The 26870-nt window shown below is 38.6% G+C and overlaps 1 protein-coding gene across 1 annotated transcript; it reads right to left on the bottom strand.

The window, feature by feature from the left end:
* Positions 1 to 5867: 5867 nt before the first annotated feature.
* On the bottom strand, positions 5868 to 19760 carry LOC132544648 (sodium/glucose cotransporter 4-like). The gene is made up of 15 exons (XM_060208270.1): positions 19560 to 19760; positions 16779 to 16850; positions 16444 to 16548; positions 15839 to 15898; positions 15121 to 15225; positions 14682 to 14787; positions 14048 to 14128; positions 13545 to 13750; positions 12676 to 12811; positions 12371 to 12478; positions 11872 to 12022; positions 11213 to 11381; positions 10887 to 11102; positions 8300 to 8405; positions 5868 to 6680 (listed from the first exon to the last, which is right to left on the bottom strand). Exons 1-15 carry the CDS (start codon positions 19641 to 19643, stop codon positions 6451 to 6453), a joined length of 1935 nt encoding a protein of 644 aa, XP_060064253.1. The 5' UTR covers positions 19644 to 19760; the 3' UTR covers positions 5868 to 6450.
* Positions 19761 to 26870: the final 7110 nt, after the last annotated feature.

Here is a 26870-nt window from a genome sequence, read left to right on the forward strand (position 1 = left end):
CCGCCTGCAGAATAGCTGGACTCTTGTCGACAAATGGCAAAGAATAAGGCATTGATAAGTTTCGTTGTATCATGATATGGTTAAATAGGGAAACTATATCTGCAAGTATATATCTAAAGAACCACGATAGTTTCTTTATTTGTTTAGTTATCTCTCATAAAGATTTAGAACACACACTCCTCACCGTAAACGTCTGACTCGCTGTCAATCACCCCAAAGCAGCGACGGTAACATAAGGTTATTGTATGCATCGTTCATGACTCATGTTTCTTTCACTTGAGGTCATAAGAGAAGAAAAGGGAATCTGTATTTTAACAGATGGATGCACAGGCTTGTTAAGTGGCAAGTTATGGATTATAAGTACAAACTGTATATATTTCTTTGTTCATTTTTATACAAGTAGAACAATTTACAGTTAAGTTTTACTCATTTTTAGTACAATCTATATTACTTTGTTCATATTTATACAACTAGAACAGTTTACGGTGAAGTTTTTCTCAAACTGTATGTATTACTTACATCAAATTACTTACATCAAATTTGTTCAAGTAGAAAGATTTTATAGGAAAATTCTACATATTAACTGTTTATATTACAAAATTCATATTCATAAATCAGAACAGTTTTATAGTTAAATTTTATTCATTGATCATACGTGTACACTCTGTTCATATTCCTCAACGCCTATATTCAAGCTTATGTGCTGCACGACCGAGTTACAAACAGCCTTCACTCATTATGTAAGATTGCTATATATATACATACGTATTTAAGACATTTAGACGTCAGCAGTTAATTTTTGCAAGTCGTTTAGTGTTAACGTTGGAAATCCTTTCAATTCCTAACCGTCGTTCTTGAATGTATAATGCATCCACCTTTTATTGTTTAGTCCATTAATATATTTCTCCTTTTTGTTCCTTTCTCGTTTTTCGTGATCATGTGATCATGCAGATAAAATCATGCTTAGTCTGCTGATAAAAAAAACAGCAGTATAAAACGATATTTAAGTCATTAGCATAACACATCCGGTTTTCTCGTCTTTCAAAAATTATCAGTATACTTTGTAACTATATTACATGTAGGCCAATCTATTCAGTAAATACAACCATGCATTCACTTCGCGTATTGAGTATGACCTTGAAACGTTCATGATAAAATAAATAGTGATATAATTGTACCACAATAGTTTCTATATATAACGAAGTGTTACCTAAGGATCACAAGAACGATAACTCACTCAGCCGTCTCATGAATTTTTTACATGTATAACATGGCTATTCATATCTTCTAGGTGATTTTCATCAATTTATTATTCTGGGTAATTTGTTATTGATTTACGACCAAGACTTAAGACCAACCGTAACTTTTTTTGCCAAACTCGACGATATTGTCTCTTACGGCGCTGAGCAACTTTGCTCATTTCAGCTTGAGCAACGTACAAGAGATCGCTATTTTAATTGGCGGTCTGATTTCAATGAAGCATAAAACTTTGAACATCGTACTTTGACCAGTATAACATAGTACTGTTTAACAAAATGACAAGCGACGAGACGAGAGACAAAACGACCGTTAGGCTGGAAGGTCACTTGCTTATTATGCCGTAAGTAGGTCAGCAGTGCGATGTCAAAGACCACGGTTATAGTTATATCTGAAAGGTGTAAGTGCGTTTTAAAATTCACAGACCTATGATACAATATTTGTTTGCAATCTCCTCTCCCATCTGAATTCATATAGGACATATACTCATATGTCTTTTACCAGCTGCACACTGCACATCTATCTTCCATCTTTGTCAAAATGCATTGAGAATAATCATCTTGCTCCGCGTCTGTTATTTCTATAAAGAAAGTACACATTTATACTAACACGTTACATGTCGTTGTTATAATTACTTTGATGAATAACCATCGTCACGTCATGATACACATTTACGGTTAGAGCGCACAAATCGTAGTGTTTCTTGTCTCTCGTCTCGCTTAAATAATCGGTAGGTCTATATTTTTCTCTCACATACTTTGGTTTATTTTTTTCTCTTGACCATGACTCCTTCACCGCAATTAGTGACGACAGCAAGACCGTGGCTACATCAATATCACTCAATGCTCTAATTTCGGTACCAGATTGTCGTTTCTATACACATCGCCTGGACACCCCATGGTCTTTTGATTGGGTATCTGAAGTAAAGTCGTCTTTACCTTAAATAGTTTCATCACAGTTTTCTGTACATCATATTTTAATATATGAAAAAAAACCAAAAACTGTAGAGACGCGCAGGAATCCAGATTCGGACATCGTGGAGAAAAGTAGAAGAACGGACAAAGGAAAGTAAGAGCAGTGTGAATGGGCTCGCAAAGAGCTTGGACAAGATGAAAGCAGCCGGAGCGGAAACTTGCATGGCATGACCAATTCATATGGTTTGTTAAAGCAGGGAAGCCGGAGAAGGAAGCTGCAGCGGGAAAAAACTGGCACGGTCATAGGAAATAGGAGTATACTTGGAGAAGTAAACTTGTGTTTCTGGACGTCATGCAGACAACATACATGTATATCCAGATGTGGTGATATGGTCCGCCAAATGCAAGCAGTTAGTAGTCATCGAGCTGACTGCGCTCTGGGAGGAGCGGTGTGACCAGGCTAGTGAGAGGAAATGAGCCAAGTATACAGAACTCATGAAACAGTGCAGGGATCGAGGCTGTTTCCTGTAGAAGTAGGATGCAGAGGGTTACCAGTCTGCACAGACTGGATGACATCACATGCTTTTGGGTGTATTCGAAACGTTACGTAAGATGGTAGTGCACAGATTAGATAAGGCGACTGAACGTGCATCATGCAGGCTGTTGAACAGACAGGAGGAGAGAGACTGGAATCAATGCTTTGAGTGGGTTGATCGCCACTATCACAAGGACGTTCCGGGACACGGATTGAAACATCTAGACTGATTGGCCGGGCTGATGATGTTAATGGATATGCAGTACTCTACCGCCTGTATAGGTACAAGTCCCTTTGCTTAGATCGTGATATCATTTTATAATAATTTTTGTAGAGGTTAATCTGTCAAAAACAATGTGTCCAGTTCACAAATATAGGCCAAGTTGTTCATTTAGGGCCAACAAAACAAACAAAATTAATTTTTTCCATTAATAACAAAAATCAAAGTACAACACAGTCAGACCTCACAACTACAACACAGTAAACCCTCACAACTACAACACAGTCAGACCTCACAACTACAACACAGTAAACCCTCATAACTACAACACGGTCAGTCCTCACAACTACAACACAGTCAGACCTCACAACTACAACACGGTCAGACCTCACAACTACAACACAGTAAACCCTCACAACTACAACACAGTCAGACCTCACAACTACAACACAGTCAGACCTCAAAACTACAACAGTCAGACCTCACAACTACAACACAGTAAACCCTCACAACTACAACACAGTCAGACCTCACAACTACAACACAGTAAACCCTCACCACTACAACACAGTCAGACCTCACAACTACAACACAGTAAACCCTCACAACTACAACACGGTCAGTCCTCACAACTACAACACGGTCAGACCTCACAACTACAACACAGTAAACCCTCACAACTACAACACAGTCAGACCTCACAACTACAACGCAGTAAACCCTCACAACTACAACACAGTAAACCCTCACAACTACAACACAGTCCTCACAACTACAACACAGTCAGACCTCACAACTACAACACAGTCAGACCTCACAACTACAACACAGTAAACCCTCACAACTACAACACAGTCAGACCTCACAACTACAACACAGTAAACCCTCACAACTACAACACAGTAAACCCTCACAACTACAACACAGGAAGACCTCACAACTACAACACAGTAAACTCTCACAACTACAACACAGTCAGACCTCACAACTACAACACTGTCAGACCTCACAACTACAACACAGTCAGACCTCACAACTACAACACAGTAAACCCTCACAATTACAACACAGTCAGACCTCACAACTACAACACAGTCAGACCTCACAACTACAACACAGTAAACCCTCACAACTACAACACAGTCAGACCTCACAACTACAACACAGTCAGACCTCACAACTACAACACAGTAAACCCTCACAACTACAACACACTCAGACCTCACAACTACAACACTGTCAGACCTCACAACTACAACACAATAAACTATCACAACTACAACACAGTCAGACCTCACAACTACAACACATTAAAACTTAAAACTACAACACAGTCAGACATCACAACTAAAACACTGTCAGACCTCACAACTACAACACATTGAACCCTCACAACTACAACACTGTCAGACCTGACAACTACAACACAGTAAACCCTCACAACTACAACACAGTCAGACCTCACAACTACAACACAGTAAACCCTCACAACTACAACACAGTAAACCCTCACAACTACAACACAGTCAGACCTCACAACTACAACACAGTAAACCCTCACCACTACAACAGTCAGACCTTACAACTACAACACAGTAAACCCTCACAACTACAACACGGTCAGTCCTCACAACTACAACACAGTCAGACCTCACAACTACAACACAGTAAACCCTCACAACTACAACACAGTAAACCCTCACAACTACAACACGGTCAGTCCTCACAACTACAACACAGTCAGACCTCACAACTACAACACGGTCAGACCTCACAACTACAACACAGTAAACCCTCACAACTACAACACAGTCAGACCTCACAACTACAACACAGTCAGACCTCACAACTACAACACAGTAAACCCTCACAACTACAACACAGTCAGACCTCACAACTACAACACAGTCAGACCTCACAACTACAACACAGTAAACCCTCACAACTACAACACAGGAAGACCTCACAACTACAACACAATAAACTCTCACAACTACAACACAGTCAGACCTCACAACTACAACACTGTCAGACCTCACAACTACAACACAGTAAACCCTCACAACTACAACACAGTCAGACCTCACAACTACAACACAGTAAACCCTCACAACTACAACACAGTAAACCCTCACAACTACAACACGGTCAGTCCTCACAACTACAACACAGTCAGACCTCACAACTACAACACGGTCAGACCTCACAACTACAACACAGTAAACCCTCACAACTACAACACAGTCAGACCTCACAACTACAACACAGTAAACCCTCACAATTACAACACAGTAAACCCTCACAACTACAACACAGGAAGACCTCACAACTACAACACAGTAAACTCTCACAACTACAACACAGTCAGACCTCACAACTACAACACAGTAAACCCTCACAACTACAACACAGTCAGACCTCACAACTACAACACAGTAAACCCTCACAACTACAACACAGTCAGACCTCACAACTACAACACAGTCAGACCTCACAACTACAACACAGTAAACCCTCACAACTACAACACAGTCAGACCTCACAACTACAACACAGTCAGACCTCACAACTACAACACAGTAAACCCTCACAACTACAACACACTCAGACCTCACAACTACAACACTGTCAGACCTCACAACTACAACACAATAAACTCTCACAACTACAACACAGTCAGACCTCACAACTACAACACAGTAAACCCTCACAACTATAACACTGTCAGACCTCACAACTACAACACATTAAAACTTAAAACTACAACACAGTCAGACATCACAACTAAAACACTGTCAGACCTCACAACTACAACTCATTGAACCCTCACAACTACAACACTGTCAGACCTCACAACTACAACAGTCAGACCTCACAACTACAACAAATTAAACCATCACAACTATAACACAGTCAAACATTAAAACGTAATCGTGTTTTATTGACTTATTTTTCATATATATCTTTATTATTTTGGCATCCATAGGTCCAGCGGAAATTTGAAGGTGTGGAAGTGATTCGTGTCATAACCTACATCTTTATATGATAAAGCTTTCTGACATGACATTAGGTGTTTACACCGGAACCTTCAGATATATTTATGAGTATTCTCCTTTTGTTACATAAGAATTTTTTATTATGAGTGTGTTATAAAACCTTGACTTTAGATTTATTTGATAATCAGCTTTTGTAGAAAATAATATAATATACAGGGTTTGTAATGGTAAAACGTATCTTAACTATTGGGGTGTGTAGGTCCACTTACACTGAAAAAATATGATAAATCATTCTAAATTGTACATATTTACATATAGTTGTATCTTTAGTGTAACGCATTGGTTTAAATCTTGGAAACGAATTAGCTTTTCTCTCTCCATACGATATTTGATTTAATAAATTGTTCTTCAAATGCCCACGTGCGTGTCAATTTCGTTCCAGTACAGTCATCGTTGTACATGCATTGTCATTGACATAAAGATTTTAAACGCAATCCCTTTAACAATTGGACAGAATGATTGACCATGTCATCGATAGAACCCATAAAGAAAGGCCGTTACTATGAGTCCAATGGCTGCATTGACATTTAAAACTCTTGTCCATCTCTTGTTTTCCTTCAAAAATTTCCTAATCTGAGTCTCGTCTGTGCTTGGTGTAGTCGAACCGGTTTCATTTTCAGGCATTCCACAAATATAGTCGCAGGCACGCTTAGCACATCCTGTTGGTCTTTCATCTTCCGGTTCAGCGATTTCTATACCTAGTATGTATAAAAATATTATTTTCACTAAAAGGACTTCAATACAGTAGATTATGACAGTAAGAGAAGCTACATATCAGACTAGACAGTCAGGTGGTAACACAAGTATCCGTTTTTAAAGAATAACTCAGTTATGAACGTCCGTTCTACGGACCGGAAACAGAACTGATTATGTATTTTCTGAATGAGCACGATGTAAACGTCTCGCTGCAATTCGTTTGATTTTATTTTTTAGAAATGTTTTCACGCATTATGGTCAATAGAGATATCCATGACATGCCCTTCAATAAGGGAAACATGATTTTTGTTTCCTTCGATCATTTATGTATCACTATCAATGAAATTAGGATATTACATCTACATCAGTAACAGTTCTATAAATGTTACTCATCTAATAACTCCTTTCTTAGTTTGATAAAATTTACAGACTTAAATAAGTTGTGTACACTTAGTCGGTCGGAAAATAGGAGACAAACTACAACAACAATTCCTATATATATATTATAAAGTTATCAAAAATCTTTGTTGTTTTTTTATCGAAATCATATAACATGTACGATTATGACTCTAAAAGGTTTGTTTTCATAAATCTAAATGAGTAAGGACAGGTCTTCTTAATTGCAGCTCTCCAACTTCTCACCGACCACGTTTTTCTCGACTTCCTGAGAAGTATTAACCGTTCCGACTAATGACCGAACCACGCACGGCTAAACTTCCTGAGACAAAGTAACCTTTCCGGCTAGTGACCGAAACACGCACGTCTCACCTGTATGAGAAAAAGTAACCGTTCCGACAAGTGATCGAAACACGCACGTCTCACCTGTATGAGAAAAAGTAACCTTTCCGGCTAGTGACCGAAACACGCACGTCTCACCTGTATGAGAAAAAGTAACCGTTCCGACAAGTGATCGAAACACGCACGTCTCACCTGTATGAGAAAAAGTAACCGTATTGTAAGAGTTCGTGATTCCTTGATACACGCTCGGGTCACACTAGATAACGTACCATTTGTGGCTGGACACACACTCGGGTCACACTAGATAACGTACCATTTGTGGCTGGACACACACTCGGGTCACACTGTATAACGTACCATTGGTGACTCGATACACACTCGGGTCACACTAGATAACGTATCATTTGTGGCTGGACACACACTCGGGTCACACTAGATAACGTACCATTTGTGGCTGGACACACACTCGGGTCACACTAGATAACGTACCATTTGTGGCTGGATACTCACTCGGGTCACACTAGATAACGTACCATTTGTGGCTGGACACACACTCGGGCCACACTAGATAACGTACCATTTGTGGCTGGACACACACTCGGGTCACACTAGATAACGTACCATTTGTGGCTGGATACTCACTCGGGTCACACTAGATAACGTACCATTTGTGGCTGGATACACACTCGGGTCACACTAGATAACGTACCATTTGTGGCTGGACACACTCGGGTCACACTAGATAACGTACCATTTGTGGCTGGATACTCACTCGGGTCACGCTAGATAACGTACCATTTGTGGCTGGATACACACTCGGGTCACACTAGATAACGAACCATTTGTGGCTGGAAACACACTCGGGTCACACTAGATAACGTACCATTTGTGGCAGGATTGTTTTCTTTGGCTGATTCACTGTCACGTACGGTAGAGTTATTTCCCTTGTCTTCAGGCTTCAGTCTGGTCCACCAAGTTACTCCTTCTAGCTATAATCACATATTAAATCATCTTGATTGATCTTATTAGTATTATCATATTGATCTTTACTGTCCGGCTAATACACATCAATATTTTCGAACATAAACATTTCAGACATATTAATTTTGTTTTTCCCAAGCACCAGCCGACAAATTGACCCCTGTAGACGAGTGAGTTTGTACACACTGCGATCACCCAATGGTCACGGATATTTAGGTATACACTTAACACACTACGGAGAAACAGAAATGATAAAAAAAAATGTATTTGAGGTCATGAATGACGATTGCCAGAGTTTATTTTTTTCTTCTCACAACTATGATTACCACTAAGTAATGCTATACTCAAACTTTTGCTATAGACCATACAGACAAAAACATACGTGTGACGCTCGGCTGAGAATGCACATCCGAGCCATCCTAACTAACTGTCACCATCAAGAACCATGTCATCCAGAACTAACTGTCACTATCTAGGACCAGGTCACCCCTAACTAACAGTCACTATCGAGTACCAGGTCACCCCTGACTAACTGTTACTATCGAGGACCATGTCATCCAGAACTAACTGTCACTATCGAGGACCAGGTCACCCCTAACTAACTGTCACTATCGAGGACCAGGTCACCCCTAACTAACTGTCACTATCGAGGACCATGTCATCCAGAACTAACTGTCACTATCGAGGACCAGGTCACCCCTAACTAACCGTCACTATCGAGGACCAGGTCACCCCTAACTAACTGTCACTATCGAGGACCAGGTCACCCCTAACTAACTGTCACTATCGAGGACCAGGTCACCCCTAAATAACTGTCACTATGGAGGACCAGGTCACCCCTAACTAACTGTCACTATCGAGGACCACGCCATCCCGAACTAACTGTTACTATCGAGGACCAGGTCACCCCTAACTAACTGTCACTATCGAGGACCAGGTCACCCCTAACTAACTGTCACTATCGAGGACCAGGTCACCCCTAAATAACTGTCACTATGGAGGACCAGGTCACCCATAACTAACTGTCACGATTGAGGACCACGCCATCCCGAACTAACTGTCACTATCAAGGACCAGATCATCCCTAACTAACTGTCACTATCGAGGACCAGGTCACACATAACTAACTGTCACTGTCGAGGACCAGGTCACACATAACTAACTGTCACTGTCGAGGACCAGGTCACACATAACTAACTGTCACTATCAAGGACCAGATCACCCCTAACTAACTGTCACTGTCGACGACCAGGTCACACATAACTAACTGTCACTATCGAGGACCAGGTCACTCATAACCTACTGTCACTATCGAGGTCCAGGTCATCCCTTACTAACTGTCACTATCAAGGACCAGATCACCCCTAACTAACTGTCACTGTCGAGGACCAGGTCACACATAACTAACTGTCACTGTCGAGGACCAGGTCACACATAACTAACTGTCACTATCAAGGACCAGATCACCCCTAACTAACTGTCACTGTCGAGGACCAGGTCACACATAACTAACTGTCACTATCGAGGACCAGGTCACTCATAACCTACTGTCACTATCGAGGTCCAGGTCATCCCTTACTAACTGTCACTATGGAGGACCAGGTCACCCCTAACAAACTGTTACTATCGAGGACCAGGTCACCCCTAAATAACTGTCACTATGGAGGACCAGGTCACCCATAACTAACTGTCACGATTGAGGACCACGCCATCCCGAACTAACTGTTACTATCGAGGACCAGGTCACCCCTAACTAACTGTCACTATCGAGGACCATGTCACCCCTAACCAACTGTCACTATCAAGGACCAGATCACCCCTAACTAACTGTCACTATCGAGGACCAGGTCACACATAACTAACTGTCACTATCGAGGACCAGGTCACTCATAACCTACTGTCACTATCGAGGTCCAGGTCATCCCTTACTAACTGTCACTATGGAGGACCAGGTCACCCCTAACTAACTGTTACTATCGAGGACCAGGTCACCCCTACCTAACTGTCACTATCGAGGACCATGTCATCCAGAACTAACTGTCACTATCGACGACCAGGTCATCCCTAACCAACTGTCACTATCGAGGACCAGGTCACAACTGACTAACTGTCACTATCGAGGACCAGGTCACACGTAACTGTCACTATCGAGGACCAGGTCATCCCTTACTAACTGTCACTATCGAGGACCAGGCCATCCCGAACTAACTGTTACTATCGAGGACAAGGTCACCCCTAACTAACTGTCACTATCGAGGACCAGGTCACCCCTAACTAACTGTTACTATCGAGGACCAGGTCACCCCTAACTAACTGTTACTATCGAGGACCAGGTCACCCCTAACTAACTGTCACTATCGAGGACCAGGTCATCCCTAACTAACTGTTACTATCGAGGACCAGGTCACCCCTAACCATTTTAACCTTCGCAGGCTTTAGCGACTTTTAGTGAAGTGTATTATACTGGAACGGAATTAGATAAAACTTACCTCCTCCTCTCTCTGTGGATGTGTTAACAAGCTGATGATGATGATGGCAACAGAGGTGACTAAAATCATAATGGAACCGAAGTATGTGTAGTGAACCCTAAGCAATATCGACGGACGAGTTTCCGGTTCTCCGCACTCGGGGGCTGGATTGGCAAAATCTATAGCCATTCGTATTACTCCGCATATATGACCAATCAAAATACCCCAGAAGGCCCCCTATTAATATAAATAAAAATAAATGAAACATTAGTTTGTGAATTCTAATTAATTCTAATTAAATGATTGTCTTAAAACAATGTTAGATACATAATTATATGAAAATATACCTGTTCGTTCATTCGCTTCCAGAAAACGCCAAGGATAAACAATGCTCCAATCGGCGTGCCAAGATAGCCTTGTATAGCCTGGATATAGTTAAAGAGTTGTCCCCCTTGTGATGATCGCACCAAGGGTATCCAGGCAATACTGATACCACACAGGATCACAATAAATATCCTACAAAGACATCGAATGGTTTACATAACAAACCTACAGGGATGAAATGGTGTTGAACTTTTAGACCGCGTTTATCAGTTTTGATTTAGCCAATGTATTCCTATGTGATCCGTGTACAGTTGGTTTCAAAAGGAGAAATCACAACCATTTTCACCAATAATTAGAACTCATCAGGATTCGATTGTTGAGTTTCAAAAGGGAAATTTATAAGAAAGGTGTTTTGTTTTTGTCAATGAAATATGAAGTTAAGCTGACTTAACGTTATTGAATAGAACGCAGAGGAATGAAATATTAAGTTTAGCTGAATTAACGTTATTGTATAGAACGCAAAGGGATGAAATATGAAGTTTAGCTGACTTAACGTTATTGTATAGAACGCAGAGAGATGAAATATGAAGTTAAGCCGACTCATGATTATTTAAATGATCATACAGTCATAAACATACGGAGTCGTATCAGCCTTACGGAAAGGATACCAAAGTGAACAAACCTGCCAACGATAAGAAGTTCCCGCTCTGTAGCCCTTGGTCGGGCCCTTCGCCACAGATCCATAGTAAAAATTGTACTTGAACTGTTAAAGATGGAAGTTAAAGAGCTCATAATGGCAGACAACATTACTGCCATTAACAATCCGCGGACACCTGGACAGAAAATGACAACATTATACAAAATGTATTTACATGATTTATTCTGATGCAACGACAATATCTAAAATAGACACTGTATTGTGTTACAGCACCATCTGTATTTAGTACTACATATTTAAGGAAAGTAATGCCAGCAGATCCAAATGATGTATTAAACTATAAAGCATCATTTGATTGTTGTTCTGGCCAAGCAATGCTTATTTTCACTTTTTAAGATACAAATGTTTTTTCAAATCCTTCTTGTAAATGGTAACGGTTTCACTCCGTTTTACAGATCTCGTTTACATACCTGTGGAAAAAACCATAAAAATAATACTGATCGTCTCATTTAGGTATACTTACCGAAGGGAAGTAACTCCAGGACCAATTTTGGATAGGCTATGTTTGAGCAGCCGACAGGATTGTCGCACACCCTCTTACATACTTCTGGGTCTACGCACGCGACTTCGTCTGTAATAATAAAGCATATACATATTCAGAAATCCTCGGTTTTGTACTTTTTGAAATAATATAGATTGTTGATATCTTCCTTTCACTTCCATATTTGATGAAGAAAAAATCATTCATGTCCACGAGTATCTGTTTTCCGAGCAACATTACCCGCCCCGGATAAGGATCCTACCATATAACTGAGATTTTAACCTTACCTGGGTATAAAGCGCGACTTATCATGCCTGGGAATATCATGAGGAAGAGAGGCAACAGTTTAAGGTAACCGGCCAAAATTGACCCCCCTTTAGCATGAGATAGGTTCTTGGCCGCCAGAGAGCGCTGCACTATCACCTGGAATTAAGCGACATGTAATAATGATTATATATTTATAAAGAAAAACATTCATAATTATGCAACTTCATTTTACCGCTCAACAGTATCCTATTTCCTTTTGAACACAAAAAAAATCAATGAAAATCGATTTTTCACAGAAACAAATATGCAAAAGGTCAGTTAGATAACTACATGTCAAATGAGAAAATGTTTTATCACATAATCGGCCTCATGTGAACTCATCCATGTGATATTATTTTGCGTAAATGTCAGCAGTGTAACATCAGATTTCTGCGCGTCTTAAAACAAAAAACTTGAATTGTTTCATAAAATTTAATATGACATGAAAAGTTCCTGTGGGAGTTCCTAAATATAAAAGGATATCTTCAAATAAAACATCTTTTCGGAACGAAATTATCGTATTGGCATACCACATCGACAGTAACTTTACTGATGCCCCATTAGTTGACGTAGAAAGTAACTTTTTTTTCAATTTATACCAGTAAACATGTCGCAATTTCACTACATCTATGGTGAAATCATATTTTTTTCTTTGAGAGACGAGTTTAGTTTTGCTTATTGGTTAGAATTGATAATTATCAAGGATAAGACCCAACTAAAAATTACTCGAAAAATCCTACGAATTATGGGTATTTTTTAAGACGACGCAGACGCCATCTTGTTTGTTAACACGATGAGGCCGTAATGTGTTCCAAAGTGCTGTTTGAGTGTGTGGGTTTTTTCGTCTTACCTGATCACAGCACCAATACCAGAGACACCCTAAGGAGCTTTGGAGCAAAAGTCCTGGCCATGGGTTATCTCCCGTTATGGGATCCCGAAAGATGTGGAAAGCGTCATCACGCGGGAAACCACACGTACTGTTTGGCTCACGCACCGCTGGAATCGCATCCATGTACTTCCGCTCTAGGTTGTTGTATCCCCCGATCTCATTAAAACCTTAGAAAAGGAAAGGTACAATTCGTTAAACAGTTTAATGTTTAAGGACAGATTCAAATCTGGACAGATAAACAGCCATAGCACTTGTTGTGCTGAAAGACATTATGCATTATCGTTACGGAGAGGAATGGGTGTAGCAATTTCAAAACAGAAGCAAAAACAGTGTCGAGTAATTTTTGTTTATTTGTTTGGTTTTTTTTCTTTGATGACAAACAAAGAATAATCGTCTATCATTGCCATAATTTCAGCTAATAAACGATAAGAACCACAGTGACTGAATGGTTTATCCAGACTTACTAATTCCCACTAGTGCCAAGGCTCCAATGGTCATAATGGCGGTCTGGAAGGTGTCCGTGTAGATAACAGCGGCCAGTCCACCTGTCGGGTAACGGACAAACCAATGTATGTAAGCTATATCATAGATATAACATAGAGTACATGTGAATGTCACAGAAATGGTTATGGTTGTAATGGGGAAAGGAATAAAAACTAAAATATAGGACAAAGAAAACCGATGTGTACTTTAACACATATCTCCAACTAAAAATCATTTCAACAAATTATATATATGATATATTTATTTTGGAATATTTTCTCCGTGTTGGGAACGTCAAAAAAGGAATTTTTCTTTTTCAGAAGTATGTTTTACCATCTCGTCACACTTTCTTCTGCTCTAGTGTACGTGTGATTATACTTTTCACATCTCTTACACTACATATGTCCGTGCTAAAACTCTTCAACTGATAATTTTTCTAATGAAGGTGACCGTGTAGTCATCGAAACGTCACACTCAAATCTGCTACTTGTTATGTTATAAGAATATCTATTCTACAGAATTATGTTTGATTTAACGTTTTTCAATTGAACATTTGAAAGTTATTCACGTGTAAAAATATTTATAAACAGATTCAATGATGTTAAGGTTCGTTACCGAGTATGGTGTAAACTGCAGTGACTCCCAGTAACGCTAGTATACTGAGGTACATGTCCCAACCCAGGGCTAACTGTATGAAAAGAGCTCCGGCAAATATACTCACCTGTAAGGCAAAACAAAGTTTAAAATATGTATATAGACATACAGACATACATTTATAAAGACCTTGTCTCTAGTACCTGAAAAAGAAAAGATAAGATTTTAAATGAGTTAGTTTCAAACGTTCTCACGATTACCTACAGCTTTGTTACCAGTGCAATACTTACTCTATATCGCCCTTCATATTTTCAAAACACCTATTGTACAGCTGGTCCAACGCAATCCATAAAGGACATAACCAATATCAACTCTGTGAGAGAACTAACGTTTCAATGTGATTTCCTTTAAAATAATTTCAATTTTGTTTTCTAATTAGTTGAACGACAGCAATACTTACGGCAAGCTTGGTGACTATGTATAATATAAGAGCCAGCACACTGAGGTAGATCCGGATTCGATAGCCACCAAACCGTTTCTCCATATACTCCGGAAGAGTGTAGACCTGTACCATATATAGTAGTGCACAAATATAACATATTTATGTACTTGTATGTGTATGTACAAAATGTATATGCATATTTAAACAGGGAAAAATTATACTGTTCTTGCATACTAGTGGTCTTAACAATGTAAGAATAAGTTTGGGTTGTAACGGATTTGATGTACGAGGAAGGGTTTGTCAGTGAATATTCTATATGTAACAGTCTTGATGTACCAAGGAGGGTTTTGTCAGGGAATATTCTATATGTGACGGACTTGATGTACCTGGGAGGGTTTTGCCAGTGAATATTTTACATGTAACAGTCTTGATGTACCCCGGAGGGTTTTATCAGGGAATATTCTATATGTAACAGACTTGATGTACCAAGGATGGATTTGTCAGGGAATATTCTATAAGTAAACGACTTGATTTACCAAGGAGGGTTTTGTCATGGAATGTTTTATATGTAACAGACTTGCTGGGAAATGGGGAATGATACTCTGAAACACTAATTGATACTATGGAGATTTTCTCAAATACCTTTTTTACATATTTAAATGGGCTTATGTGTCCTCTAGCTAGTTAATACTACTATATAATAAGACACTTTCTGGAGTCGACGAGAGACACTTACCCCAGCGGAGATGTAGACGGGAAGGAAAAACCAGCCCAGTAACAGGACCAGCGGCATACTCTGTGAGAGAGATATTACAGACATAATATGTGAGTCTATAGTGATAATAAAATGCTGCCATACAAGTTAAATACATAAAATGTATCTTTTTTAATAAATGTTACTTGATACATATGGATATAAGATAAATTAGAATAGAAAGGACACGACACAAAAACCTTTCAATCCAAAGAACGCGAGAGATTTGGTGAAAGCATAAGTCCAAGCCATACCGAGCCTTACAGGAAATGGAAGGAAGTAAATTAACGAATTAGCAAAATAAAGCCCTTCACGCCTCCAAACTCAATCACAGAAAATATTGTACAGAGAAAGCACATGTACTTAATACATCTCTGGAAACATCATCCTTCAACAATTAGGAAATATTCTTCATATTATATATAGTAATTTTTTGCGGGTCATATACAACGGGACATAGAGTTATTTCATTATACTGTCATATTTTGTCTTCATTAACACTGGCTATGGAAGTGTACAGAGTAATATATTATTCACCAAAGTTTAAAATAAAATACTTATTACAACCTTTATGTAGGAATACTTACAAACCATTCGTAAGAGATCATGGCTATTCCAGCAGCCGCCCCAGTACCGGCTAGTCCAACAAAGTGTTCACTCCCTATGTTACTCGAGAACAAAGATGCTCCCACCTGTAATAATACGATTCTTCAGTATCAAATACAAATCTAGATGTAATCTGTTAATAAAATATGTAGTCATGATGATGTTTATAATGTTTATTTTTTAGCAACAGACCTTGCATTAGGGAGTCGGTGGTTATAAGGTGTTTACGTATAACTGCTAGTATATATACGTTTGTAACTGATTTATACAGTATTTTGAATATTTGGATCTTAAAGTACAGTTATGATTACTGTACCGGCCACCAAGCGATGTTCCGTCCCGCCAAAAAGTAAGAGTTGACGTCATTCCGGTTCCGGCGACACACCGTCTGTAATTAAACGATATGCATTTATATTACAGTTTAGATGTTATCGTCCATTAAACTTTTATTTAAGTATAATAGCTCTCTTCTGACCTACTAAGGGAAGTTGTCAACCATTTTCCTCCTTAACCACATACCAACCACAGTCAATTTGTCAGATCATAGATTCTTACCGACATGTTGAATCATACTTAAGTCTTTATAATGCTTGTCTTCGATTGAAAATGTCGTTAACGTTGACCTGTCGATATTAAATATTTCAGCGTCATAGACATTTCATATCTCAAACAACGTATTAAATTATAACATATCCAATTGTTAAATTTTGCTTGTAAATACAGTTACGCTTTTCAATAAGCAGAAAATAATCGAATGTTCTTCCCGTAATTTAAAATCAAGGACACAACTGATTCTTTTCCATCAGTCGCTTACCTCGATATTTACTTAAACGCAACAAACTAAGGCTTATAATTTTCGCTTTCTAGATAGCGATATCCCTGCTTCCACATCTAATGGTGTTACAATATCGGACTTATTCCCGACATTTAAGTGAAAAATGTCAACGGCTGACGGAAACAAACTCTTACATCATGTGTTGCCGTCATTATGATTGCATTACGAGTTATGTGATAGTTAAGATGCTTTGTGGCATCAGCTTGTACTTGTATCGTTTTGACATGACTTAAATATATATTTCTATTTGTTTATGGCTGGGGCAAGACTTAAACTTGTTGTCCAAATTACGTGATCGCTAAATCCGATTAGATTTGAGATCGTTATCTTTTCTTTTTCAGCATATTTACTTCCTACCTAACATGACAATACCTTACTTTTTGGCCTTATTGTTGAACGTCTGTTCAAAGCGAGGTATTACTGATTTCGCGGCAATAAGGCCGAATGAGGTGTCATGATGTTGTGATGACACTGGCACATAATAGCACTACAGGGAAACAGCAGGACACTGTCTTCATTCAATTAAGGTGACCTTAGCTGTTGGGTCATGTTAATCTAATTAGCGACATTTTCAGCGCGATATTTTGAACAAAATCTTGCGCCAAGTGCGAATGAAATCTGTATTTGTTGGGGCCCTCGAACACACTTTCCCTGTACATTTTACAAACTTCATTTAACATTGCTTGATCGAACTGATGGAAGTATCTGCAAAATTTCAATATATAACCAAAATACCCCCACCTCTGTCATATAGATAACACAAAATCCTAACAACAAGTTACATGTATCAGTCCTTCTGCAAGACTTCATTTAGTGATGCCCTTTGGGCCCCTGTAGCTGTAAATAACAGCTTTCCGCCACTGACCTTGGTGGAAGTAAGCTTCTCATATTTCACATTCACTGAAAAGCTTTAAATTCTAACCTATCGTAAATAAAGTTGCTATAGAACTGGTTGTTTCGTCTTGGTGTGTCGTTTCCTAGGGCGATCTTATCAACCAACAGTGTACGCCCCGTGGAGTGGCATTCACTAAATTGTAGATATGTAATAATTATGATCTGTGATTGCTTGTTCTCACCATCTTTGCTCCATTATGACACTGTTATGGTTTTTCTGGTCTGTGGTTCCATTTCCTGATTATTGGAAACACACACTGTACGCTCGTCCGGAACACACTGTATGTCCGTCCGGACAGGGCGCTTTTTACTGTTAATTTCCGTGTTTCATGAAGAAGGTTAGAAAAATTAAAGCCTTCAGTCAAAGACATGAAATGGGAAACTGAAGCAAATTTGAAATTATGTTTATCACATAACTAAAGTACTTTTTCAAACAACATTGTATTAAGCAGATAACTACGATAGTGACGTCGCCATGGATATGAAGCCATGAGAGTACGGTGTCCCAATGGAGTTTACGAAAACCTTCAAAACTTCCACGGCTCCACTAGGTCATGTCATATTTATGGTCATAATAAAGTGCTATGGCAGGTGTTACTGCACCAATAACAGGGTAGTTAAGTCTTAGGGAAAAGTAAAGAAGAGTATAGATTCGTATAAATGTAGACTAACCCTGATATAACGCACTCATGGTACATGTTATATGAAATATCGATAATCAACTCATCATCTGGCTCCCTGATCCGGAATCAGAGAGAGGGGAGTAGTTGTAGTGTATGCCTCGCTGAGAAAGGAAAGGGGCCGCAAAAGCAAGTGGGCAGCGGGTGAGGTTGGGGTTGGTGTAGGGGTTAGGGGATTGGGGGGGGGGGGAGGAAGGCACATTAAGATGTCATTATTCGACCTAGATCTAGACCTAACTCCAAGATCTGTGTGAGGAACTGAATGTGTCTACAGACCTAATCAGAGGCCGTTTCCCTACGTGAATGTGTGAAGAGTACCTTATGCCAACTACCTTTCAAAATTGCACGACAGTTTAGAGTTTTCGAAAACAATTAATATACACATGTACTTCTAACCATTGCAATTTTTCAGAGTAAAAAGCGCATAACTTTGATAAATGAGTGATGGAGATAGAAATACGTGACGATGAAAGCATTGCCTGCCTGTAACAGATAGAGTTGTGTTAGGTGGTGTGCAATGTTTGTGTTTTGTTGACATGTAAACGGCACGATGTAAACATCAGATTGTAAACATATAAACATGTTATTAATGTTTAACTCATTTCATGTAAGATCCGGTTGGGAACGTGACAAAGTCCTATTTCTCACTTTGCCATATAGGTTGTAAATTATGAAATAGTAGACTTACCCACATCCCTACGATGAGAACACATATGAAGTATAGAACAACAACAGTGATGTCTGCCCAATGGTCAAGCCCCGGAGTGGCCATTTTGAAAAGAAGTGTCGGTGAGAGTATCCCAGAACTAAAGGCTATTCGGGTCCTTCAATTCCACTGTAGTGTGCGAAGTTTTAACCCTTCCCTGACCGCAGTGACGGCAAGACGTTTAGCCAACTGTCACCCTTTCCAGCGTTGTCTTGGTGTTGCCACTGACCTGTGCGAGGGTAAGCGACACTTTACGCGCGAAAGTTGATCAGAGGTTCTGCTATGTACGCGCAATCTCCTATCCACATCCTTGACAGTGTAAGAATTTTATAGAGGCGGACGGCTGAAACGTTATCATATAAATATCTGGGTCAGTCCATCGGCGTTGCACGAGAGTGAGGGACTTAAATCGGCCTTATCTCATTCTTCTAATTAATTTGGAGGCTGTTATCAATTCTCCATACTTTCACAGCACACAAGGTATAAATACTTACAATCCTAATTTACATGTTGTAATTTATACCGCCTTTGTTTACCTTTATCAGTTTTATACCTCTACCTGTACACACTATATACATATTTAAATCAACTTAGTCTGTAACTAGTCACACGCCGATCTGGAAATCTGACAATGTGTCTGACCATCACCATCCATTGTGCCTTTATTTACCTTTGATTATTGTAAAAAGTAACACATACATACTCTACCGCGCTCTGACTATAAGTAAAATTTATTTCGTTGGTTATACAATCCTTCTCAATTCAGTGCTGCTTTGCGTTCTGTAAACATATATCTTGTTTTGGTCGGCCACGTTAGGGAGTACACAATTGTTGAACAAGAAGATTTATGTTCAAATTTCTAATAATATAATTGGGATAGATCTATCAGTATTCCTACAATAACAGATGCATTTTTCATCCACTTTGGGACGATAATATAATACCACGAGCATCCCATTATATTACCATCCTTGGTTGTTTTAACATCGCCTTATAGAAAAGAGGAGCGTGGTTTTATCATTAAGAAGTTACTCGCCTTTTTAGACAAATTGTACTCTGCTTAGTGATGTTTTACAGAAGTTAGCAAATGTGTCTGGTACCTTATTAGAACTCTTTCTAATGGTCACACTTAATTAAGTGTACTTATGTTTCACTTGACGTCAAGTGTTTTCATCTCATGAGATTCGAATCCTTTTTCGTCATTAGGTCTCTTCATGTCTTTTTTCTTAGGGAGGGCAAGCGATCAACGAGAGGAAAAGAATTTCCAATTCTCATCTATTCACTACTGCATGTCTTTACTACGACTCCATCGCCTTGGTGACCAAGTGTCCAGTATCCCCAACAGTATCCGCAGTTACACCCCCCACTCCCCCAAGTTATCCTGTTGTCAGGTACATTGTTATGTCTTATTTATGTAATTGCTTAACGATATCATGTGGACGTAGACTTGAAACTCAATAACAATCCATAAATAATGGTTGTATACTACTCCTAACACGAATTTCCTAGACATATACATGGGGATAATACAAGGAACTAGGGAGTGTAGCACCCTCAGCTTCATAGTCGACGCCAGTCATGTACAGCTCAATTCTGTAATGTCACGTTCTCAAGTTAGGAAATGGGGAAGTAATTAAAAAACAAACTCATATTAACGAGCATCGAAATCAGCCAGTTTGTTAACGATCAAGAAAATAGAATATTAGCTTAAAAATGGTTTTCCAACTGCATCTATTTACACCTGTTGTTTCAACGAAAATGCATGTTAAGCTGCCATCTGGTGGACAGATAAAGGAAGTTATGGTTATTAGTCTGTCACACAGATTGCATTCATATTAATAAGGACAGTGAACATACTGGGAGGAATTCCTGAAAATCATGTTAATCTATACAAAAAAAAATGCGTAGCTCAACACTGTGTCAAAATTGGCTTCATGTTATCGTCCCGTGATCTAGAGTCAAGATTAACACTCAGTAAATAGGGGTGGGGTAATAATAATATAACTTTGAAAAATGAAATCGACAAAGATGTACAATCAGATAAGATATTAATTTATTTATGCCATCAACTTCTACTTTGGTAGTAAACGTGATGTACATGTAGACGGCATCATTATTGTTACTGGTGCCGCGGATGACTATTATATAATAAAACATACGTCATCTTCTACTTTCTTAGTATAAGGGATTATCATTCGATGGTGCTAAATTAAAAAATGTAAGACAAAATAATAGTAAAACGAATAGGTGACATTTTAATAGGCAATGTCAATGGAGAAATTATGAAAAATGTATTCCGACTAAGTGCCCGCAACCGATGTCAGGACACAAGATTATACAGAATCCACTATAGGACAGTATATACAAGTATTGCTGTGGAAATTTCAAAGAATTTGTATATATGTGTGTTTTCTAGGATTTAAACAATAGGAGTCAAGGTGGTGAGTAAAAGATTTTGACTCTAGAAAAAGTTATAGTATGGAATGTGAGAATCTAGTTTCTGGTTACCGAAGTTTGGTCTAAATGTGAAAAATGTGTCCACATGTACAACAGTATACTTGTCTGCCTGCAGTCTTAAATATTATATTTTTGTGTGCTTTGTACAGCATTGAGGAAAATAACGGTAAAAACTTTGGATTATTATATAATGATACAAACATCCTGAATACACATCCTGTTGGTAAATTATCGAGTAATTCTAATTCAGATAAACGTTTTAACTAAAAGGCTGTACCACACGGGTGCTTGGAGCAAGAACAAACATATGATTTACAGAGTCTGAAACCTGTATTATATATCAAGAGATATTTTCAATCCGATGCAAGCAAATTAGTGAAGATCTTAAAGACAGAACGGGATCCATTCAGTGGATGAGGAGTCAAATCATGATTTCCCAGAATTCATTCAAAGGTGGTTAAAAGCATTGTTAACAGGCATACCTAAATCACAACAGTCAGTATCCCGGAAACACATGAATAAACAATATAATTTTATACAATTAAACAAACAGTAGGAAAGTAACGAAAGACGTCAGTAGAAAACAAACATATAAATTGCAACGAAACATGAAATCGACACAACCGACAAAATCGTTAATGATGCGATGGAAGGTTTTAATCCAGATAAAAACATCAGTATATCACACGTTAATGATTCGCGAAACTGTCTACAAGACCAACAATGTTTTCTGTATCCAATAACATCGTATCATTCTGTTTACAGAATAATCGTTGACAGTCCATCCAGAGACGTATATATACGTCTCTGATCTATCCTTCCACACTTCACAGGTGAATTCCGGTTTTTTTTTCTTTTTTTTTTATTTGTTGTCTTTTCTGAAGCGAAAAGACAGAGTTTTCACTTTCCGTGGATAAATGGAACCTTTCACACCCTCGGATGTGATATTATTAGAATATCTCACTCTCTTGGAGGTGAGTGAGGCAGATCTAATCCCGAGGCGATAGACGATTAAGTTAGCAAACTCGATGGTTGCAACTTAAACGGCTTTGCCCAGGGTTGGGATCACCGTATCTCACTAACAAATGTGTTGAGGGATTACTTTTCTCTTAATCTACTGACTTTATTAGGTACACGTACGTGTTTTTCTTGTCCTAACATCGTTGACGTCATTGAATTGTTACTGTGACGTCATATTGCCACGACAGGGGAACCTTTCGCCCACCATGACGTGAGATTTACTTGTCTAACCTTGAGGTGTTTTCCTTGTCCGAGTGCACTGAAGACGAAGCGTATTGTGTGTAAACAAAAACCACGTGGTCGACGTATGAATGAGTCACGTTTCCCGCGCCTCAGACACTTATACATAATATGATGCTAGTGTACATGCCAATTAAATGTCAAATAAAAGTATCCTCCTGATATTGTATATACATATATTCAATAAAAAAGTGTTTTGAGGATAATTATATTAGAGTAGCAGACGAACTTGTGTATGAGTGTAATCTCATAAAAGTAGTTCCACTTTAATTGTTTTCGGAACGTGCAAAGAGCACGTGTAGCTTGGCTCAATCCTGGGAAATCTCACAGCGGGAAAAGGGGTGGACTGTCCCGTCCTGAGAAAGAGAAATACCTGTCAAGGATACACGAAAAGAACAATTAGGAGACGACCTAAATTCAGATTATGTATATCAGAGGCCACAAATCATTTCCAATATCTTTCGAGAAGTGTAGATATCATTTTAATATGTTTTCATCATTTTTTAAAGACGTCAATCGAAGGTTGTCACAATGCAAATATCAGATTATCACTTCTGCAAGGGAGGTAATCTCGTCAATCTTAAAAATACTTATCACGACACGCCGTACAAATGGCCTCAATAACGCGATTGCCTTTCAGCTGAAGGGACCTAACTCTTCGTGTCATGTTCGTAGATGATTCATTTAACTGTGCATTTTAACGTAAACAAAAAATTTATATTGAGCACGAAATTTCCATGCATTTCATGACTGTATTTTATAATGACCTTAATTACGTTCAAGCGTTCATAAATTTCCATATTCTACCTCACAACCAGTGAGAAAATGTGTGTGACCAGGAACGTGTTATGCAAAGTGTGATTTTTCGATGACTAAACTGCCATTTCCATCAGTTCAGTATTGTTTGATGAAGGTGACAATGCTTCTCCGACATTACAGGGGTTACGACAACTTATGACCACGTCAGTGGCTTCTAGAATTTTAAGGATGATGATAGTGTAGATATCAAACGTTACACACAAATTTTCAACTGGCTTTTTTATTCAGTATACTTACCAACATAAAGAATTAAGTAAGACAGTGTTCATGCCTTCACACATTGGGCATTTTTGCATATACTGTGTTTGTCTGAATTCTCAATCTATAATGCTTACAGAAACTGAACGAAAGGTATCCTGTGGCAATTATTGCGGATGTGTCAATTTTTGTTTGTGCTAATTTCCCTAAAAGTGAATAAATATATGTATGTGCTGAAATTTAACTGCGCTATTTTAATAGCTTTGCAGTTTTATTTATGAAAGTAAGATGACTTGACACCAAAATTCCCTGTTTATTTTGTGTCTTCGTTTATTTCATTAATTAAAAACTATTGTTTAAACTGAAGTAGGAAATTTTGTCACCGCTTGATTATTGCATCTAACTCTTATTTCCTTCCAACTTTTAAGTAACTGGCTCTATGCCTGTCTCTGTGTGATTGATCGTATAACAGCTTTTAGTGAAAATGCCTCCCGTCCTGGGAGGTGGCGGGGATTTCCCTTTAGCTTCCTGGTTGATAAAGAATATAAGTAAATACGGCCGACGTTTTTAAAAACAAAACAGATTGAAACATTTCTAACTTCCTCCTAAGCTCCACTTGTGCCATTGAGCTGAAATTTGTTGGGAATGATATGGAAGGGAAAGCCGATGGCGTGGCGGCTATTTTGTAACGTGATCATACAATCATGGTTTCTTTTTACAATTCATATTTAAGATTTTTCTTTAGCACCATTTTTGGGATTCAACTGAATCTTGTATGATTGTGAGATCCTTTGTTGTCTCTATTTCTGATAAACTGTTTGTGAGATCCTTGTTTTGTCTCTATTTCTGATAAACTGTTTGTGAGATCCTTGTTTTTGTCTCTATTTCTGATAAACAGTTTGTGAGATCCTTGTTTTTGTCTCTATTTCTGATAAACTGTTTGTGAGATCCTTGTTTTTGTCTCTGTTTCTGATAAACTGTTTGTGAGATCCTTGTTTTTGTCTCTATTTCTGATAAACTGTTTGTGAGATCCTTGTTTTTGTCTCTGTTTCTGATAAACTGTTTGTGAGATCCTTGTTTTTGTCTCTATTTCTGATAAACTGTTTGTGAGACCCTTGTTTTTGTCTCTATTTCTGATAAACTGTTTGAGAGATCCATGTTTTGTCTCTATTTCTGATAAACAGTTTGTGATACCTATTTTTTGTCTCTACTTCTGATAAACTGTTTGTGAGGCCCTTGTGTTTGTCTCTATATTTGATACGTTGTCTTTGGGCATTCTCTTTCTCACTTTGTCTCCGATTCTGATGTTTCCAGTAGGTTTTTTTCTGTGCTAATAATTCGGCTCTTTATCTTCGTACATATTTATGTTCTACACATTCCTGCTTCAAGAATTGTTACTCCGTGACCTTTCATTATAATACAACTATGCCTCTCCTAGGTCTCGAGAATGTTTCTGTGTTTCGTGCCTCTGCTTTCAGTATTGTCTGTGGTCTGTAGCCTCGATCTCTGATTCCAATATAGTTACTTACCCGTGACTTCAATTTCTGCTCCCAATATAGTTACTTACCCGTGACTTCAATTTCTGCTCCCAATATAGTTACTTACCCGTGACTTCGATCTCTGCTCCCAATATAGTTACTTACCCGTGACTTCGATCTCTGCTCCCAATATAGTTACTTACCCGTGACTTCGATCTCTGCTCCCAATATAGTTACTTACCCGTGACTTCGATCTCTGCTCCCAATATAGTTACTTACCCGTGACTTCGATCTCTGCTCCCAATATAGTTACTTACCCGTGACTTCGATCTCTGCTCCCAATATAGTTACTTACCCGTGACTTCGATCTCTGATTCCAATATAGTTAGTTATCCGTAACTTCAATCTCTGCTCCCAATATAGTTACTTATCCGTGACTTCGATCTCTGCTCCCAATATAGTTACTTACCCGTGACTTCGATCTCTGATTCCAATATAGTTACTTACCCGTGACTTCGATCTCTGATTCCAATATAGTTAGTTATCCGTAACTTCAATCTCTGCTCCCAATATAGTTACTTACCCGTGACTTCGATCTCTGCTCCCAATATAGTTACTTACCCGTGACTTCGATCTCTGATTCCAATATAGTTAGTTATCCGTAACTTCAATCTCTGCTCCCAATATAGTTACTTATCCGTGACTTCGATCTCTGATTCCAATATACTTACTTATCCGTGACTTCAATTTCTGCTCCCAATATAGTTACTTATCCGTAACTTCAATCTCTACATCTATAATTGTTGCTTGTCCGTCGTTCGATCTCTGCTCCAGGACAACAAATACTTCTTCGTCCTTGTAGGATTTTTTTTTCTTCTTTTCTTATCTTTCTTCTCTTTTATCCGCTATGTATTCTGTGTATATCGAAATCAGAAACAATTCTACCAGTGGGTGTATCTAATATACTATTGTGTAAAGCAATATTGGTTGTTTTGGCTATTTCTGTTGTAGATTATTGTAGAATACCTACTACTATTGTACAAACAAGGTATTAAAACACCTACACAGGTTATAGCAGATT

This window comes from Ylistrum balloti, unplaced genomic scaffold (assembly GCF_031769215.1).
Source record: "Ylistrum balloti isolate Yb309-2 unplaced genomic scaffold, AGI_CSIRO_Ybal_v1 Utg369806, whole genome shotgun sequence".
NCBI lineage: Eukaryota > Metazoa > Mollusca > Bivalvia > Pectinida > Pectinidae > Ylistrum > Ylistrum balloti.

Bases quoted from the DNA above. Each gene is read 5' to 3' on its own strand.
- LOC132544648 (XM_060208270.1), bottom strand. From the start codon at position 19,643: ATGGCCACTCCGGGGCTTGACCATTGGGCAGACATCACTGTTGTTGTT. The intron at 15,226-15,838 runs GTAAGTGTCTCT...TATATGGTACAG, and splicing joins CCGTCTACATCTCCGCTGGG to GTCTACACTCTTCCGGAGTA. The intron at 6,681-8,299 runs GTACGTTATCTA...TATACATACTAG, and splicing joins AAACAATCCTGCCACAAATG to GTATAGAAATCGCTGAACCG.